The 20,972-nt window shown below is 40.7% G+C and overlaps 1 protein-coding gene across 4 annotated transcripts in view; it reads left to right on the forward strand.

Annotated features, from left to right (window-relative positions):
- Positions 1-10,113: 10,113 nt before the first annotated feature.
- The window catches only part of phf14 (PHD finger protein 14), an 88,852-nt gene continuing 77,993 nt past the window's right edge, over positions 10,114-20,972 (forward strand). For 3 of the 4 annotated variants that reach the window (XM_070845936.1, XM_070845938.1, XM_070845939.1), the window contains exons 1-4: positions 10,114-10,189; positions 12,285-12,395; positions 13,418-14,187; positions 15,846-15,978. In XM_070845936.1, coding sequence (XP_070702037.1) covers position 10,189; positions 12,285-12,395; positions 13,418-14,187; positions 15,846-15,978 — 1,015 coding nt within the window. In that variant the 5' untranslated portion in view covers positions 10,114-10,188. Of the gene's footprint in view, positions 10,190-10,368; positions 10,438-12,284; positions 12,396-13,417; positions 14,188-15,845; positions 15,979-20,972 lie in introns of those variants that run through there. The other variant, XM_070845937.1, reaches the window with a different exon arrangement.

The following is a 20,972-nucleotide window of genomic DNA, read 5'->3' on the forward strand; positions in this document are numbered from 1 at the left end:
CTTATATATATACACTGTTGCCCATAAAGTAGGAATAATTGTTCAATACCCCCAATTTAGTTAAAGCCTGAATACACAGTTTGCAAAGGTTCACTGTGCTTTAAGTTTCACTGTGATATGTTTGGAAGAGTTTGATCAATAAAGTTGAGACGATATAAACTTTATTTATCAAGAATAAATCACATTGTCACAATCATTTCATGAGAAGAGGTAAAAAACATTTCATTCCAACTTTATGGGCAATAGTGTATGTATAATGTACAGAAGGGAATTACTTCACACGAAAATATTTAATAGTTTTAATTTGCCTAAAAATAATTCTTGGAAATATTACCTTGAGTGGAAAAGGTGATTTACATTTGCGATAAACAGTTTTCATTGAACGGCGGCTTGATCAGGGTGATGCTGGTGATGGCATACTGAATGGTTCCCTGAGTGAGCAGTATGAAGTACATACAGGTCGAGTACATGCGTCAGTGACTGGTTTTTAGGTACACACATTTGCAGCTGATTCACGTTTCTGCCTGACTGAACCGATTGGTCGACTGAATGTGCCGCTGCCACAGTGAACACATTCAGTCAAGAAAGCAGCCACAGTCACATGAGGGTACGCCCACCGTGGAATATTGCCGACTCAATTCAAGGGAACTGAGTTAAGGGCTGCCAAAAAAGTTGTTGGGCGCTTTAGTAAAAGATGTCTTAAAAAAAAAAAAGCTCCAAACGAGCGTGACTGGACTGTGTGCAGCCTCACGAGCGCTTGTATTTGCAGTGAGGTTGCCAGGTTTGGTACCTGCGCCAAAGATTGTGTGTCTGGGTGTCCTTTCCCTGAAATGTCAATGCCCCCAAAATCCTCCACATGTTATCTCTTCATTCTCGTCTGTGCTGATTCGCAGCATATCCTCACAAAGGTGTGAGAGGCCCGTGGCAGAGCAGCACCGTGCTGCTGAGCAGTTCTCAGAAAACAAGTGCTGTAACCAAACACAACAGCTCTCTATTAAATCATATTTGTTGGTGGAACCCAATGTTTCCTTTCGTTTTTTTTTTCAAAGGAAACGTATCACGTGCAGCATTGCCAGAAGTTAATTTCACCATGGTGCAGATATCCTGGCGCGGCTCTACCTGTTTTGATGTCGATGTAAATGGCTGTGTTGGAGGGCTTGAGGAAACATGATTTCTCCATACAATCTCTGGGCGCAACAGATGGATTTTCCCCTCCAGGAGCTGAATGAAGGAAAAGAACATTCAATATGTAATTACCTTCCGTAGACATTGTCACGGTGTTGTCAGGAATTCAATATGCACCCATGACACTGGCAGTGTAATGCGAAGGAAATAAATGCTTGTTTGGCTTTGTGGAGGAGGGTGAGAACCACCTCGGCAGTTCATCATGGGAGGCAGGTCGAACCCCCATCTGATAGTGAGAGATGTCTCACCATGCCAGCCAGTTCCTGTCGAAGCACACACACACACACACACACACACACACTCCAGCCACCAGCCACGTCTCTATGTGGTATTTGTAATGGTTGTGTGAGACTCTGTCGCAATATATTTTTTATTCTTATTAACTGCATGGGTGCAATTTATTTTCCTCTCAGGCGATGGAGGTGGTTGGGAGTGAGGGCAACTCTGGTCGGAGCTGATAAGCCGCTGCTCACACGCAGGCCTGCTGGAGGGACCAGATTTACCAGGAAGACAATGTTCACGAGGTCAGGTGCTCACATGCAAAACCCACGCGCACAGACACATACACACTCATTTGTATAACTATTCTTGTTAGGACAGCGGCCGCGTTTCTACAACCTCTAACCTTTCGGTTAGATAAAGTATTCCTGTGTCTTTCAAACTGGGTCTCCGATAAGAAACAAACATTTGAGTCAGCAGCTGCAGTGCAGAGAGCCTAGAGATAAAGTCTTGATTATTTATGTTTGTAGATTGTGAAATGGGACAAATGAGGAAAATGACTGAGAGAAACATGAAGTGTGTGTAAAGGCCATACGTTTGGCCACACAGAGTTTTCTTTTATGAAGAATTCTTTTTATTTCTATTACTTATGTCCCCCAGTCAGACATGATTGGGGTGACGGACTAAAAGAACACTATAAGCCATTTAGCTGTGCAGGAACTTCACAGCCTTTGGCTTCCCTTAACCTGGACTTTTAAGCTCCTTATAAGGCTGTGGTACAAGCCTCTTCCTTGTGTTTCAGCTGTTTCGAACCCTGGGTATTTTGGATAATTGCCATTAAAACACTGACAGAAGGACCAACTGTATTATGTCACGTAACTGTGTTATTGTTATGTCCTAAGACGAATGGCAGCATCAGGCTGTTCAGCAAAAATGCCTTTAGAGTGTGTTTAAAGGCGTTAATTAAAGTAACCATGACAACAAAGATGTCTGAACCTTAACCAAGTACTTTTTTTTTTTTTACCAAAACCATGATCTGATCTTTCCTGAAGCCTAACCTGAACCTAATCCAAACCTAACCATCGTGCTGTCACATAAAAGTACTTTAGTGACAGTTTTGGAAGGCACAGAACAATGAGGTCATCCAGCGAATCGATCAGATCAGCCTCCGATTAGAAAGTTTGGTTCTCGAGGGCATAGTCAGAGGACATACACTTTAGTTTCATGTGGAGGACTTGCTTTTATATAAACTGCCAGCATTGTTGAAATTCTCACATTCTATAGTACGCCGATGGTCACTGTGGGGAAAGATCATGTTACCAGGAAATACAAAGGTGCACATTAAACGCAGGTCTGTGATGGGACAAGGACGTTGGCTGGACTGGCTACATGCCCATTCTCCACCCCTGACGTCCAACAGTCTGCTTCTTACATTAGCATAGCACACTGCTTCCTGCATTGGCAGTAAGGTGGGGAGTCCAAAATGGAATCCTGAGGTCAAATTAAAAAAAGTATAAGATACATTTTCCCAACAACTGTTTCTGTCATTTTTGGTCGTTCTTATCAAGAGTTCAATTTTGAAAGTTTAGGTTAGTTAGTAATTTGATGCTATAAACGGGTGTGATGTCATGATTGGCAGCTGTGATTGAAAAACAGTTGTGGAGGCATCAGGCTCCTCTTTGGTAAAGGTATACGCTGAGTAGGAACATCAAGAGGAGGTGTAACTTTAACGTTCCACAACCACGACAACACTGACATAAAGGGGTTGTCCTGTAGTGCTCCTGACTGAATCAGGCGGATGCACGGGCACAACCTTGATGTTGCAGCTCCACTGCCTGATCTCTACTACATCGAATCTGGCAGCAAATACCATCACCGGTGCAAGACGATGGGAAGAAGTGGAGATGCGTGGTCCATCTTTATATACAGTCTATACGGCCAGGACATTGGGGGTGGGCCAATGTGGTGCAATCTGCTGTATTTGGTTTGTTTTCCCAGTATTTCACAGTATTGGTCCCTGATTCAGATATAAACACAACTCTAACTTTAACCCTTTCATGCATAGAGGTCACTGCAGTTTTGATGGCATAGTTGCACATCTGCCACTACAGTGGATGCTACTGCATCATCTCATACACTGCTACCCAGTGGGAAGCCATTACAAGTGAAAATAAAGAGTGAAACCAAGATTGCCGACAGACAGCCAGAAACACCAAGTTGCTCATTTTTGTCTGTTCAAACCTGCAAGGGTGCAGGAAATAAAAATATGGTGACATCAAGTAACATCTAAGGAGTCAGGCAATTGATACATTTTCCAAGTATTGATTTTATATTGGGAGGAAATTATGATCAATCACATGTCCACTGAATTGTACATCATGCATCACTAGCTAGATTTCAACTACTGGACATGTAAATATATCTTCATAAAATATGGGTTGAAAAAAAAAAGTTCAAACCTTGAACTTGAATGCCTAAAGATGAATAAAAACACTTGGTTACACTGAGGTTATCATAATTCATGCATGAAAGGGTTAACCTTACACCCAGATCCTCTTCCCAAGCTTATCCTTTAAAGACATCTACACCATATAGTTTCCAGTTTACTGCTCATAACTGTGGAAATAAAGATGGCATACTTCTTAATTAATTAACATTTCTGATGAGGTAGCAAGCGATGATGATTACCTTACATGGCATATGAGCTTCATTGTCGGAGTTAAACCCTCACAAAATCATGATCATTCAGTTGTGCGGCTTGTTTGTTTACACGAGGAGACAGGAAATAGCAGTGTAACGATAAGGGAGAAAAACTACAGCTTGCTATGCACAGTCAGGAGCACAGAGATGTCTATGAAGTGAAAGAAGCACTGCACTGTTGGAATTTGACAGCCAATCCATCAGAGAAATGAAGGCTGTGTCTAAAGCGCCAAGGAGAGAGTGCCTGGAAGTTTTATAAATAGTTGTGCCTTTTAAAGGAAATTGGAAGTTGGCTGACACATGCCATCTGCATTTTTTGAGACTATCTCCAATAGAGGCACCCTTTAAACATGACTGAAACATCATAACACACAAAGTGGCACAGCTGAAAGCCTATCTGGAAACGATTGGATCTCCTGCTGCAGTGAGAGGAGTCTATTCGCGGCCCAGTAACACAGTGTCAAGGTGCCAGGGCTAATGAATTGAGTTTCCATGACATCTATTAACCTTGCTTATTCTTGTGCTGTGTATGTGTTTATGTGGCAGTGTGTGTGTGTGTGTGTGTGTGTGTTTGGTGAACATCTATTCTTATGAGGACAGCTGACAACAATCCTCTGAAAGCTCTGATTCTGGTTCTGCAAAGGGGGCCAGTTTAAGGTTGGGATCTCAAGACGTAGTGTGTAGGGTCAAAGAATTGCAAGCTTTCGGTAAATTGGCATTAGAATCACTGAAAAGTTATAAATCTCAAGAAAATGTGGACACAAAATTAAAAAATAAATTGGGAAGGGTGAGGGGGGTGGCCATCCCCCCTCACAGAAATCCTTTTTTTCACACTTTCAGGTTGATATTCCTACTTAAGTCTCTCTTAAAAAAAAGATGGCGGCACACATGAGTGCAGCGGCTCTTTGCTCTCCAGCTTGGTGCCTTCATTTTCTAGTGTTTTTAGTGTTTCTGCCTACGATTTTTGCTATATGTCAGAGTAGCTTTGTTTACAGTCGCCAGGACCTAATTGACCTTCAATATTTATTCTCCTTATTTCATTGTACTGCAATGACAATAAAGGCTATTCTGTTCTATTCTATTCTAAAAGTGCCTTCAGACTATCCAGCTGCCACAGTCTGGACCCTTGTGTCCTCAGCACACCCTGTCCCATCTTTTGTGGCTGGATAAAACGTACTAGCAAAGTATTTTGGATTTTAAAAATATATTTAAATGAAGGAATATTTTCATTTACAGTTAATATTAAATAAATGATAAATACAAAAAAATAGCAGGTAACAGTTCCAGTTACAAAAATACAGGGCACTGCAGACAATAACAGACAGTAACACAGGGAACGGCCTATGACCCAGTCAGTGTTATACATTCATCGGACTGGGTGACATGGACTCATCAAGGTATATGAATGTTGTTGCTATATTACATGAGGCATTTTTACTGTGAAAAGCAACAACAACGTTTGTGATAAAACACGTGAAGAAGATACATCGTGTGAATACGTAGCACATAATTAGGTCCCCTCAGTGCAACATTGCCTCATCACCACCACCAGTCTCAGATAGCAATCACAACTGCTGTGAAATTAATTCCGAAGACACTCAAAGTCTTTTTCATCTCCTTGAAAGTGATACTGGTGCATAAAGGCCATCGGTAGGCTCTCCAACTGCTACTTTTCTCAAACTGCTACAATTATCACTTCTATGTCCTTCACAAGATTTGATACCTGACATAATTAGTTCATTAATTTCACTTTAGTGTTACATTTTTTACTGTTGTTTGGCAAAGCGCGCATGTGTGTGTGTGTGTGTGTGTGGGTGTGGGTGTATGCATGTTTATGCCATTTAAAGTGAGACTTTTGATGTTTGAAAGGAAAATAAGACATTCCTCCCATAAAAATGCAAAGACAAACACATAAGCAACAAAACAGTTGGCTGAGTTTATTGACTCTACTCAACTTGTGTTATCGTTACGCTACATCATCCCATTTACCATCATTACATAATGGCCACATTAACCACTGGTTAGCAAATAGGCTCGCTTTAGTGCCCTTTTTTATATCTGCGAGAGTAGACAAATGCCGGTTTCAGTCAGGTGTAGATTAATGATTGGATTATGCATTGGTCTGACTTAGTCACTATATTGTGTCTCTGCACAGAGATGAATGCTGTGCATCTTCATGGTCTGATTGTGCATACGCTGAATGTGGACTCATCTGAAGTGAGTTTCAGAGCCAATTAAACTACAGTTAATTGATATGATGCTAATTGATAACCACTGTATTAAATAGTAAAGCATTTTATTCTTTGTTCATCAAATTGCATTATCAGGTTTATTTTTAGTGAGAGCTGAAAATGACACGTCTGTAAATATAATTTGTTCTGCGTGCCTCAGGCGTAATTGGCTACCAGGGAACACTTTATTGCGAGACACCATGGGGCACCGCAAGTGGTGTGATACAATTCACTTTCTCCAGAGGTAGAATGAAATGTAAAAGCAGCCTCATGAAAGATAAATGCTGAACATGGTATCACATGATTTACACCACATGAATGGACAAATATTCCAATTTAAATGCAAAATCTTGAGGTGGAGTGAGGCTGTAGATCAGCGCAGACATTCTGGTACATTTTTTTTCTCAGGATTCATAAATTACACCCAATGCAATTACTTCTCTTCAAATGAGGTTTTAAACCTTACTTGGTCATGGTCCGTTCTTATAGTAATGTTTTTATTTCCTAAACCCTGTGTTATTCTTGCTCTCAATGTAATTGCTTCTGTCCTCTGGCTCATCAGGCTGACTGATATCTGTGGTGGGACACTTTCTCAAGATCTCAGCTCTCTGCACCGCTCCTGCACTGCTGTTCCTATTGCCCCTCTTAAATCAAACTTCACTTAAGTTGCCACCATCTAATTTTATCATCTGCTGCATTTCATTCTACCCCTAAGAGTAATGTGTTGAGGCTAATTTGCATGTCCATGTACCCCATTTGTTCCTTTTAAACGACTCAAGCCTTATATGTGCTTTTGAATCACAAATACACTAAATAAACAGTTAAACCATGTGAGATCATTCAGATTTAAAAACTTGAACATATTAGATTACCTGATAAAAACATTATCACCGTTTACTGTCTGCACAGGCACACCTTCAACTCCCGAGACAACTGCACAACTCTGTTACTTCTATACCAGCAAGTCTGCAGCTTCATGGACGCTGCTTCATTTTCATCTTGTGCCCTTGGTTTTAATATCTTATTGCCACCACTTAAAGACCACATGTATGCCAAATTACCCTCAACCCTTCCAAAATTATAGTTTGGGTTGTGCATTACCACTACAAAGTCACTCAGGGTGAGGATAGCATGCATGGCTTTTGTCCCAGAAAAGATGTTTAGACATTACCAAGTTGTAAAATAAATGCCGTCTGGATTATGTTAACAAAAGATTTTGTCAGTCCAGCTGGTTCGTAGTAGTACTGCCCAGGGGTCAGACTGCAGGGAGGTGCAGGACTTATCGGAGACTGGGGTTCACTTTGGTCAGATTCTGGGAAAATAATAGTGGTTAGCTTAAGGTCAAGAAACGTTTTGGTTTTGATTTGATTATGAAAATGTGTCCCCTGTTGCGGAGCACTTTCATCACATTTGTCCATTTATCACAGTCACATTAAGGACTTACAGCATGTTGCCATGCACATTCAAGTGGCCAAAACATGTGAACTTCTACTGTGTGTCTGCACAGAGTGTGTGGTTAACATAGCCCGTTAATAGGGCAGCTGAATGTGGGTTACCCTCTGTTAATAGTGCTGCTACTGCTTTATGATAATAACAATAATTATAGTTTGGATTTATATAGCGCCTTTCAAGAAACCCAAGGACGCTTTACATAGACTTCAGTCTTTATCAAGCCTTGCTTTACTTTTGTTACTTCCACTATCTGCATTATTCCTCTCTGCACCCGCCGCAACATGCTCATACAGTATTATCCACCCTTCACTCCCTGTGATGTTTACACCAAAGGGATACAAAAGAAGAATGGACCAAACCTGTTATGTCAGTGAGTCCTCTTGACAGAGTGCGCCCTTTGTGTTGCTGAAGAGCTTGCTTCATTCTTCTATGTGCCTTCTTATTATTATTATCATGGGGAAAAAGAAAAACACATATGTTGCAGATATCCTTTCTTTCTCTTTGAGCTGTTATTCTGTCACTGAGTCTGATATTTTTTTGGATTTTGATCTTTTTTTTTTTTTAAACTAAACAGCTTTAGGACACAATTGTTGATATCCACAGGCTCGCTCAGCATGACGCTTGTTCACAAATATTATCCTCAGGATGCCCGGTGGAGCTCAAAAACACATTTGTGTGGAATTGAATCATCTCATCTAATGTTGAGAAGTGTAGCCTTTACTTTATAACCGTATTTCCATTTGTACTGCTCGGGAATCATATAAACTAGGATCCGCTAGGGGGAAAAAAATTGTAATTCCATGAATGTAATTCTGTTACATTTACACTTGGCCTCATTAACATTATCACACTGATCAATGCAATTTCAGACTCACTACTTGTCATATTCCCTCCAACACTATCTGGCTGCATCACAAGCTCTGTGTTGATCAAAGCAGAGCAGGAGTGAAAACGATGAAAATGTTGATAGTGATGATGACAATGATGGCTACTGTGATATCCCCAAAGTGTTTTGATGCAAGCTGATAAAAAACTACCTCTTTCCAGCACAATACAGGGCCATTTGTCATCAAGCAAGGACAGTTGTAATCATCCCTTTTGCTTGCCTGCGCCATCAGTCTTTTCCTTACCATGTATCAGGATCAATCTAGGCTCATTTATTTTAATCACCTCTTATTTGCTAAACTGGCAAAGTCAAAGGAGGACAATAGAAACAGGGCTCATTTTGAGCCAAAGTAGATTTTCATGTAACTGCACCTTTTTAAAGGCAATTTTTTGAATAAATCCAAAACTATGAATACAGTAAATGCATGATTTTTTTTAGGACAAATGCTTTCTAGAAGAACATTTGCAAACAATTACAAACAAAACAGGATGCAAGAGCAGGGTTAGGGTTACTCAAGCTGAACACATTTAGCCATTTTTGGTGGCAAACATTCTAAGATTCTGGATGTTTAAATGCAACCTAGACCTTTTTATGTAGGTTTGTGCGCGTTGCCATTATTTCACATTCATTTCTCAGCTATGACAATAAGTAAATGGTCTGTATCTGTGTAGCACCTTTCTAGTCATTTCGGCCACTCAAAGCGCTTTTCCATCACATCCTCATTCATCCATTCACACATCATTCATCCAGGAGGAATCTAAGGTGGAGGAGACTGTTCTTTCACACACATTCACACACTGAAGCTGCTTCAGGAGCAAGTTGGGGTTCTGTGTCTTACCCAGGGACACTTGGACATGCTGACTCATAAGAGCCGGGGATCGACCACTGACCTTCCGCTTGAGGGACGACCCACGCCCGCACTGAAGCTGTTGCTGCTCAAGGTGGACTAACACCTTACTGACACATTCAAGGTGGCTTCTCTCCTTTCATCTGTGATTTCACTTTTCACGTTTCATTGTCCAGGATACCAGCACCAAACTGAAGTAACACAAGCAGAGAGATGTCTTAACAATTTATTTACTGTTATTTTAGGAAACCAAAATGTTTTCTGTCTTTTTTTCTTCATTGTTTGCAATGGGTTTCTTTTAAATGGTTTCTAATTTGTCTTCATTTGACTTGGTGATGGTCTCTGGGTTCAGCTCTAAGTCTCATACAGTGAGGGCTGTCTGTTTCAATGCCTGTGCTGTACATATTCCCAAAATAAAATGGAAATGATATATGATTACACCATACAAATGCTAATAATATCTACTGTTTAAAATAAAGTGCTTAAACTCAATTGTTCGGTAATACATAGAGTTTCTCTCTCTAATGTAACCATCCCGTACCTCCAAGCTTATCCGTCCCCATGGCAACAACATCCAGTCGTCTGTACGTCACTGCTGTGTTCCATTGTCCATAACATGCTGCTAAACGGAGAGCTGCCTTATTCCTTGTAGTAAATACGAACCACAGAGTGAGTGCCGCCTTCCACCTCCTTATTTTCCTCTCAGATTTAGCACAAAGTCGTTCAGTTGCATTTCCCGGCGCACCGGTTTAATAACGTTATCTGTAGGCTTGCACAGCTGCTAATTAGCAGCTAGCCGGCTAAGCTAGCCCAGCTACGCTTTGTGACCACCACTTGGTGTTGCTAATAATGCTAATGCGCATCTGTTTTAAGTGCGGCTCGGTAGTTTGCTTGGTCTGTTTTCGTCGGCCTAACCAGTATGTTACCCCTCAATGTCTTTCTCATACATGTATCTGTGTGAAGCGGGCCGAAATATTTTCATGACAGTGGCGTAATTTGACGTGAAATGCTACGGCTAATGCTAGCCACACTGAGCTACTTACCTTGATTGGCAGACAAGAATGCGTCGTGCGGACACAATGGCAATAAATGTGAGGTTATTTATCTGGATTGCAGTGTGCACCGACACTCGTTAGGTAACTGGGAGTCTGTGGTTATCTATTGGCCGAAAGAGCAAGATTTCCCGTCAGCGTTGAGGCGCAGCGGTGCTCTTTGTTTGCTAACAGTTAGCTAATAGCAAACGCCATGTGCACGTGAGGAGCGTTCATAAGTGTCACATTTGTCCCAGTGTCAGCATCAGAGTTCACTTTGTGTGATTCAAACCGTCGGGCTAAGTCCGATGAAACTTGTGTCTCGCCTCTCTGCTGTCACTGCTGAATGTAGTCAGACTGCTATGTAGATAGGCACGGTGTAAACAAACATCAGTGGTGGGGTCTGCTTTGTGTTTTCAACATGGACGGAAGTGATTCAAATCCAAGTCCGAAACAAGGACTGATGCAAACGGAGCTGTTCTGGGTTTTACTCAGCACAGCAGTCAGTAACGGATAACCTAACTTACAACAGCTCATGCTACCTATACTGGTGTGTACGATTTAGGTTTACCAGCAGCACACTGAGTTTAGTGTCATTGTAACCTTAAGACTCGGAAAATAGGCGATGTATACATTATATATCACCTAATATATGCATATATGTGTGTGTGTGTATATGTATATATATGATATGATATGTGATATGCCACTCATGTTCATGTGGTATATCTGATCATGTTCATGTGGTATATTTGAATACTTAGTGGTATTTCACTGTTGTCAGCTGTTATTTTATCGGCATACGGCTCTTCCTACTGGCATATACTGATCCTTACCGACGTGTGCCACCACTGATTATAGGATTTTGCTGGTGTGCGACACCTATAAACAGCGTGTCACTTGTGTTCAACTATACTGCTTCCCCTGACACTTACTGATGGCGTGTCACACTTGTTTTAGTGTCATATTCTGACTGTCAGCGGTATAACACTTTGACAAGCGTTCGGCTGCAGTTCTCCTCGCATTGTACAAAATCAGGTTCCAAATACGGTGTTAAATTGGTATCTATTGCCATAATGTTATACTGGAACATGACCACTCCTTGTAAGGAGCTGCAGATAGTTCTATGACTCAGTAATCGTCTTCTTTTCAGTAGAAGATATCTAGCAAAGACCATTTAAGACTATCTACTGCAAAGCATCCGCTCATCATGATCACTGCTTATTGTCATTCTGAGTTAAAACACGAGGATGGCATGGCAACAGTTTTCTTTTTAGTGATGAGCTAAGGCCAAATGGAAGTGTAACTCTAGTTCCATGAGTTTCAGCACAGTCCACAGTCACCTTGTACTCAACAAAGTGAAACAATATCTCTGGGGAATATGATTAAAGTACACTTTTGGTAGGAACTATATGTATGCATAGAAGATGTCAGAATTGATAGTCTTTTGATAAATCTCCTTTTGACAGTGTGTATTTTATGTTGTCAGCAATCTGATATGTTGAGGCTAGATGTTCTTATAATGCCAGTGAGTTGGAGTAATCATTTTTAGGCAACACTGTAATTGCAGGTTTTACATGGTCTCTCTGATTAATTGCTTTGTTTAGGTTTAGATTTGTACTGCTTGCCACTGCTCTCATAAATCCAAATGTGTTATCCTCCTGCATTGACATCACAGATTACACAAACGTAATTTTCTCGTGTTTTTGTTCTCTGCAACTCTCTTTTTTTAGTGGACCGTAGTTTGAAGCGCAGGCAGGTGAAGCCACTTGCTGCCTCTCTTTTAGATGCCTTGGACTATGACAGTTCAGATGACAGTGACTTCGAAGTGGGAGATGCCTCAGGTAAACACAGTCTTTGTAATGTCTTTGAAAATATATGTGCACATCCCAATTAAACACCACCCCCCCCCCCTCCCAACACACACACACACACACATTTTTTGACGTGTGACCACATAAAACAAATCAATGTGTAGTTATAGCCCCTTTTCTTAAGTTATTGCCTCACAGTGGGCATGGATTGTTTGCAGTTGGACTAAAAAGACTTGCATTGTTTCCTTTGAATAATGTGTTTTAGGGCTAAAGCAAAACTAACAAAGAAGCAAAATTTAAAGAAATTATAAATAATATATTTATATGAATTATAATAAAGAAAAGAAACCAAGTTTTGTGTAACAAAATATATATCTTCTTTCTTAAACTTTTAATTAACTTGAGAGCACCTCAGATTTATCTTGGGACTGGATCCTGGATCCTCCATCTAGGTTAGGGAACCACTGCTGTAGCCTCAGAATTCAGATTCAGAATACTTTATTTGTTCCCGAAGGACAATTTAAAAGGGCATGAAAGTAGCTTAAAAACACACATCCAACAATAGACACAAACCAACACTCACAGTGCAGCAGACATTCTCAGATAGGAGCACATGAATCATTTATATTATATAACACAAGGGTTGCAACAAAGAATTATTTCCATTATCGATTAGTTTTCCTATTATTTTTACGATCAATTGATGAAAATTAATCACTGACATGTCTGTAAATAGTTAGAAATGCCCATCACAATTTCCCAAAGTCCAACGTGACATCTTTAAATGTTTGACCATCGGTCCAAAACCTAAAGATATTCATTTATTTATAATGTGAGCAAAATAAATAGCAGCAAGTTCCCACAAATGAGGAGCTTCCCAGTCTTCCCAGTTTTTACTCGAAAAATCTCAAAAATGATGAATCACTTATTAAAAAAAGTCTGTACCCAGGTACAATGTTGCCAAACCTACCAGTCAAAGTTGACCAGGCCTGTCAGTATGAGCTCATTGTTCACACTTTTGATTCTGTTGTCATTGTTTTGTGATCTGATAGGATCAGACGCCACAGGCAACGGCAGTGAGGAGGAAGGGTCTAAAGCGAGCGCTGCAGGTTCAGAAAGTGACTCTGACAATGCTGGTTCTGCAGATGATGGTATAGATGAAGAGGAGGCCAAAAACCTGGCTGCTGAGGACAACTTAACTGAAGATGAAGAGAAGACCAAACAGCAGCCTTTCTCAGACAGCTCCACCAAAGACACCCCGGCTGTCACCTTACTCAAAAGCCGACGCAAGAGCAAGAAGGCGCCCGAGCCTGAGCCTGCTGCAGCTGCTGGTGCTGACTCTACCTCAACATCAGGGTCTGGCAGCGTAAACACAGAAGAGTCTCAGGCTGAGCCCAAGAAGTGGAATTTCCGTAGGAACCGCCCCCTGCTGGACTTCACCACTATGGAAGACCTGAACGAGATGGACGACTACGACAGTGAGGATGATAATGACTGGAGACCCACAGCAGGGAAGAAGAAAGGCAAAGCAGCAGCTCAAAAAGGAGGGACAGAGGAAGAGGAGGGTGGCAGCGCTAGTGACGACGATAACGACGACGATGATGACGACGACGATGACGACGACGACGACGATGATGATGAGGATGATGATGATGGTGAGGATGATGACAAGGAAGATGGTGATGACAACAGCAACAACAACAACAACAGCAGCAGTGATAGTGACAAAGAGCTGAAGAAGCCTAAGAAGAAGGCTAAGAGCTCCAGTGCTTTTGATGAAGAGCTGACGAATGACAGCATGTCACAGGGGAAGAGCAATGAGGTGAGTGCAGCTCCAGTCCGACTGAAATTACATAATAACGCCACATCTGTGCATCAACCAGTCAGACTGCATAGACTCTCAGTCTACATGAACAAAGTCGTTTGAATTTAAATCACTTCTTTTAAACTTAAGACGTATTTATGTAAAGAGTTAGAGTCACAAGTCTACCATTAGCTGCTTTATCATGAGTCAGTCATTTTAGCTACTGTCTCCCTGCCCTTCTGCAGTGATTAGTCACTTAATCAGTAGGGCTGGATATTAGGATACGGGTACCAATACCCGTGTCATTAAAGTGATACCGGTACCAATAGATTACTTCATTTGATATCTTGTTTTCTACTTCCCTCGATACCCTTTATGCAAATGGTGCGTTCAGTAGTCATGCCACCACTCATGTTACTCATATTCCCATCTTTAGCTCAAATGTTCTGTCCTCGTGTTGCCTTCACTTTTATCAGACGTCACTGGTGTGTAGTATTGGCATATTTCCAAATGGTTTGGTGGCATGTTCACCAGACACCACAGACTGTGTGTAAGGTGTACCTCAAGGGCCCATCATCCATCACATGAATTTGAAGAACACTAATGTTGGTTATAATTGGGCAAAAGCATGCAGTTGTTTCTGTCTAAATCTGGGTACAAGAGGGGTCGAGAGCTGGTCTGGCTTGACTGGGGAAGTTTTGATATCACTTGATATTTGGTAATTTAGTATATACCTTGAAGGTATTGACTACCAACACCCAGCCCTAATAACTTGTGTAATGTCAGGAAGCATTGAGGTTTTTTTGCCATCTTTGTAAAATACAACTGCCTTACAGTAATATTAGCTTGTGAGGCAGTGGAGACACAACGGTAATTCTACAGTGAAATATAGAATCCAACTTTGTCCATGGCCTTCAAATTCAATGGAATAAATTGTGTGTTAGTTCACATTTACTAAATGTGGTGGTCGTTATTCTGCACAACTGTCTGTGTTTCTAAACTGTAGATACTAGTACAAGGTTGTATACATTTCATGTGGCTAAAGGAGAATTTCAGATTCACATTTTTTTCTGCCTTTTTAATAATAAAAACATTAACAATACATTTGAAAATCTGAAAATTGAATTTTGATCAACAGTCTCTGTCTGGCTGCTATTTAAGGCCTGGCCCATGCTGCCTGTGAAGTCATTCAGAGCCTGAGAAATTAAGTTCTTCAACAAAATCAGAGCAGCGAACAAACAGACCTTTTGAAGTTGTAAAGGGGTTTAGGAAAGTAGCACTTTGTCTTAATAGTCAAAGGCTCGGTGAGATAACTGTACTACATTATTTAGCTGCTGAGCATTGAAGCAAATGTCATCTTCCACCTTGTCCTAGTTATGTAAACCATTGCAAATGAATTAGGCATTTTGCCTGCACATTGGCTACTTTGTATGGCACTCCATAATACCAAACAACAATATGAGTCACAAAGTCACCATATAATCCAGTGAGAGGTTTAGATGGTATCACAGTGATTCCAGCAGAATTACTGCCTTTTCTGTAATCGACTTAGCACAATGTCCACGAGCATTGTATATGGGATTTACTAACTGCCAGTTACTGGATCTGTGGTCAGATCAGAGGGAGGGGACACTGGATAAGTGGCTTTACTGTGGCTCTGTTTCCTGATTCCCCAGGATGCCTTGCTGGACCGGTCCCAGACCTGGAGCACTCAGCACATCCTCATCTGCTGCGTGTGTCTGGGAGACAACAGCGAGGATGCAGATGAGATCATCCAGTGTGACAACTGTGGGGTGACTGTGCATGAAGGTAAGAGGCACACTTAGTCGAATATATAAGGGTATATAAAGGTAGAATATTTACAAAAACAAACTCCACCACCATTCTCTGTAAGTACATTCATGCTTGAGTCACTTACTTTCCCCCTAAGTTGGCAGTACGCACTCCAAAGCTGTGGCAACAAACTCTACCACATAAAGTTAATTTTGTACTTTATATATATTTGCTGTGATGTCACTACCACTACAAGTTAAAGGTTAAGTTTCAAGGTCTTACATTGTAGTAGTGGTAATAAGACTGTGGGACATTGGACTATTTCAACAATAAACCAACCAAATACTACAGAAAGCAGACATTCTCTCTGTATTGCACACAGAAATAACTCATTGTCCCAGTTCATGCTTGGTTGCCATGGTTCCTCCAGCGCAGGAAACTATGTGAGAGAGACAGACTGCTTCATGGAAGATGTGTTGTTGTAGTACAGTGCAGAAAGTGTCCATTCAACCCACTTTACCCCCATCCCTTCAAGAACACTTTCTGTTTGGCTGTGGACCATTGCCTTAGTTTTAACTAGTCAGTTAGCTCTCAGCATGAATCACAACTATAGGGGATTTTCAGACATTTGTTCTCAGGTACTTACATCTCACTTACTGATACAAGTCTATTTATCTTACTGTTGTTTTTGAGCAAATTGTAGTTATTCTCTTGGAGTGTGGTTTACTCTCTGAGTCCAAGCAGCATGTGAGCTTTTGTAAGTTTGTTTCTTGTTTAATTGTCCAGAAGGAAAACTCTTGATTTTCTTTTAGACAATTTAATGTGATCATTACTCAATACTGATGCTCTGTTGAGGTTTACAGATCTACCTTCAGAAACATTTAGTGAAGACACATCTCCTACCTTCTATTGGCTTGTATAATTGAAACAGACTGATGTATCAAAATTTCTCCAACAATTTACAGTAAGAACCTGACTAAGTTTTGGGACGGTTGTTTCAGCAGCTTCTGATGAGATGTTGAAAATAGGATTTTTGAGAAAATTGAGAGAGAAAAATCACAAAATGTGAGACTTGTAGAAAAGACGACCAGTGAAGCAAAGCTGCAGCTAACTTGAGAGATTAAAATGATGAAAACAATCCACATGCATGAATTGCCACATTCTAGGCAAATAGGGATTGGCCACCCGAGGGGTCAAAACCTGGACCTTTGTCTCTTCAGAGAAGGTGACTCACTGACTGCGTCACTGGGTTGACATGGCTTTCACATACCTTCTCCAAGTTCCTAAGTTAAGGCTACACCACTACACCACATGTGCGAAACTGTCTTTGTGGAGTCATCAATTGACCAATCTGAATACCACTGGAAACGTAATATTTAGTAGGGATGGGTCAAGATTTTTGAAAATTCGAATATTTGTTAAATTAAAAAAAACAAACATTTTCTACGACTATCGTCTTGCTTTAGAAGTATATTTTTCTTTGTTTGTAATGGTGCCCGATAGTTCGCCTGTCGGGGCAGTAGATTGATCCAGGGCGCTGAGATGGAGCCAGGTCTCTGTAAAGATGTGGGAACTATCAGTCTCTTTTTCATTGCTCAGGCAGTCTGAGTCCCTTTTCATCCAGCTGATCTCCCAGCGACTGGACATTTAGCTTGAAGCAGCCTTAGGTGTTAGCCTGGTTAGCTTAGCTCTGATCCCGGCTCGCTCTCCTCTCCTCCTGGGGTGATTCCCCCTCCTGCTGGGGCGTTTGGTCCGGGTGGACGGAAGATGTTGTAATTCTGCCACAAGTAATACGTGTTTGAGCAATAAAAGCGAAAAATTGGCAGATGATAAAAACAACAGCAAAGTGAAGTTTGAAGGAGTTACATCTGTTGCATGTAGCGGCAGCAGTGGCGAGTGTGTGTGTGTGTGTGTGCACGCGTCTGCCGAGGGGTGAAGGGGAGGTGGGGGTGAACTATTTGAATAATTTTTGAATAGTATTTTGGCTTAAAATGCACATCCCTAATATTTAGCACCCAAAGAATATCTGTGTTAATTTTGGTCGCATATGAATGAAGACTTGAGGAGATATATGTTTTAATTGATTTTCCATATTTTGCCAGTTATAAAGTGACAGACTTCTGAATTGATCATAGGTTGCTGTGAGGCAAGCGTTTGTCACACAGAGGTGGGTCTGTTGAAAAATTTCAGCTCGATTCTAAGTTTGGAATGTGAAATGTCCAGAAATTTAGACTTGTTGCACTAAGCTCCACCGGCTTTAATCATTCACAACCAAATTAATGCATCGATTGAGTCATGACCCTAGATCATGCAGACCGAATTTTTTTTCAAAATAATTGTGAAAATGTAGACTTGATTATTGCCGCCAGTGGAATCTGCAATCCACCTGCCAATATTGGTGCTTGTAGGTCTTAAAGTTTTTGCTGCACAAACACTTTTAGTGGATAAAAAATATTAATAATAATTAGAAAAACTCTAGCAGCTAGCTACTTGGACCCCTAAAAGAAAATGCAACCAATGTAAAAAGTGACAGAAAGGTGTTGTATGTTTCACATGAGATCCCACATGCTGGTCATGTGATGCATCCTGTGTAGATACAGTGTTAGCTGAATAACAGCAGAGAGGAACTTGTGTAAATATGAACATTATCTGGTAACATGTAAAGTTAAATTGATTTCCTTCCCAGGCTTATCTTGAAGCATCCTGCAGGATCTTGTGCTTTGGCATTAGAACATCAGGAGCTGTATAACAGAGGTCGAGGAGGGACTGAACTTCCTGTGTCAGCTATATTGACTTTCTATAGTATTATTATTACAGTACAGTGTACCTGCAAGGCAGACATTTCAGACTCATCTCTTAAAACAGCTTACTATACACACCTCATGTTTTACCTGTAACACAAATGTTATAGCACCAAGACCAAGACACCTTTAACAGACCAAGAGAAACTGTGTATTCTAATCACAGTTCAGTAATAAAACACATTGCTTCTCTTGCATGGGCACTAATTCAATCATTCAATCTTTATTTATATAGCGCCAATTCATAACAGTGTTATCTCAAGACGCTTTCCATAAAGAGCAGGTCCAGACCAAACTCTTGTCTAATTAACTAATTCTGAATCTAACTAATTAAGAGAGAGAGACCCAACCATTCAGGAATTAAAAATTAAGGATTTAAGAATCCCCACATGAGCAGCAACAGATATTATATTAGGAAACAGTAGCAGGAAAAACTCCCCTTTAACGAGGGAGGGAGGGAGAGGGGGAGAGAGAGAGAGAGAAAAAGAGAGAGAGAGAGAGAGAGAGAGAGAAAAAACAAACAGCAACCAAAATACTAACAGCAACTATAGTGCTGACAATATGAATATGACTAATAATTAGCAAATAGAAATATGGTATCTTCTCTTGGTTCTCGTCAGAACACGAGCAGCAGCGTTCTGGACCAGCTGGAGAGTCTTTAATAACGAGTTGCAATAGTCCAACCTGGAAGTGACAAATGTATGGACTAATTTTTCCTCGTCATTCATAGAGGATGGGCCTGATTTTAGTAATATTACGTAGATGGAAAAAGGCAGTCCTGGAAATCTGTTTAATGTGGGAGTTAAAGGATAAATCCTGATCAAAGATAGCTGGAGGCCAGAGTAATGTCATCCAGAGCAGCTATATTGTTAGGAAAGCTGTCTCTAAGGTGTTTAGGGCCAAGCACAATAACTTCAGTTTTGTTTAGCAGCAGAAAATTGCTGCTCATCCAGGACTTTATGTTCTTAAGGCAGACTTGGAGTTTAGTCAACTGATTGGATTCATCTGGCTTTATTGATAAATATAATTGGATGTCATCTGTATAACAGTGGAAATTAATGGAGTGTTTCCTGATAATATTACCCAGAGGAAGCATATATAAGGTTAATAATATCGGTCCAAGCACTGAACCTTGTGGAACTCCATGTCTAACTTTAGTGTGGACAGAGGACTCATTGTTAACGTGTACAAACTGAAATCTATCTGATAAATAGGACTTAAACCAGCTTAATGTGGTTCCCTTTATGCCAATGAAGTGCTTCAGTCTCTAATAGGATGTGATGGTCAATGGTATCAAATGCGGCACTCAGATCTAACAAGACGCGTACAGAGAGAAGTCCTCTGCCTGTCTGTCTGATACTTTCTCGAGGATCTTGGAGAGAAAGGGAAGGTTCGATATAGCTCTATAGTTGGCTAATACACCTGAATCAACAGTGAACTCTTTCGGAAGAGTTGCGACACTATGCCCTCCTTTTCCTTCACTCCTCAGTGTTTCCAAGAAAGAAGTAGTCGATAAAACTTTGCTGTCTGTCTCCCTACTGTGGAAAAAAATATGATGCTTCATTAAATCATTAAACATAAATGTATAGGAGCTAGCCCTCTTTGACTGTTGTGTATGTAAAAACACTTCTGGAATATGTCCAGATAGCATCATACACTGTATGTGTGTGTGTGACAACAGTTGCACTTTCATAGAGTTACCATTAATTGTATGTCCCCCTTGACGTAGTTAAAACTACAAGGGTTCTCAGAGAGCTCAGATATCTGTAAGGCTAATAGTTCAGGCTCCCATGATAAAGAAAAAAATGAATAGGTTATTTCTTGGTACATGCTATACCCTTCCACCGAGTTTCATGAAAATCCTGACTAGTTTTTCCGTTTACAAATTTAATAATGAAAAAATAATAATATTGAGCAGTGAAAATAATGACAGTCAACAGACATTCATTGGGTTAGATAATGAGTACAATGGATCTGGCCTGTAATTCCGTATAACATCACACAAACTCAGACTGCACTGACACAGCCCAACATCACTCTGATTGGCTGACCATATCAGAGTTTAGCCTTGAAGCAGCGCACACCTTTGAGGTACAAGCAGGACTTGTTAGATTATGTCACAGTCTAACTCACACTGTCGTATGACACACACACACACACACACACACACACACACACACACTCTGTATTAAAGGATGGGAACCGTTCTAATCACCAATTCTCCATAGG

Source organism: Pempheris klunzingeri, chromosome 16 (assembly GCF_042242105.1).
Source record: "Pempheris klunzingeri isolate RE-2024b chromosome 16, fPemKlu1.hap1, whole genome shotgun sequence".
Lineage (NCBI taxonomy): Eukaryota > Metazoa > Chordata > Actinopteri > Acropomatiformes > Pempheridae > Pempheris > Pempheris klunzingeri.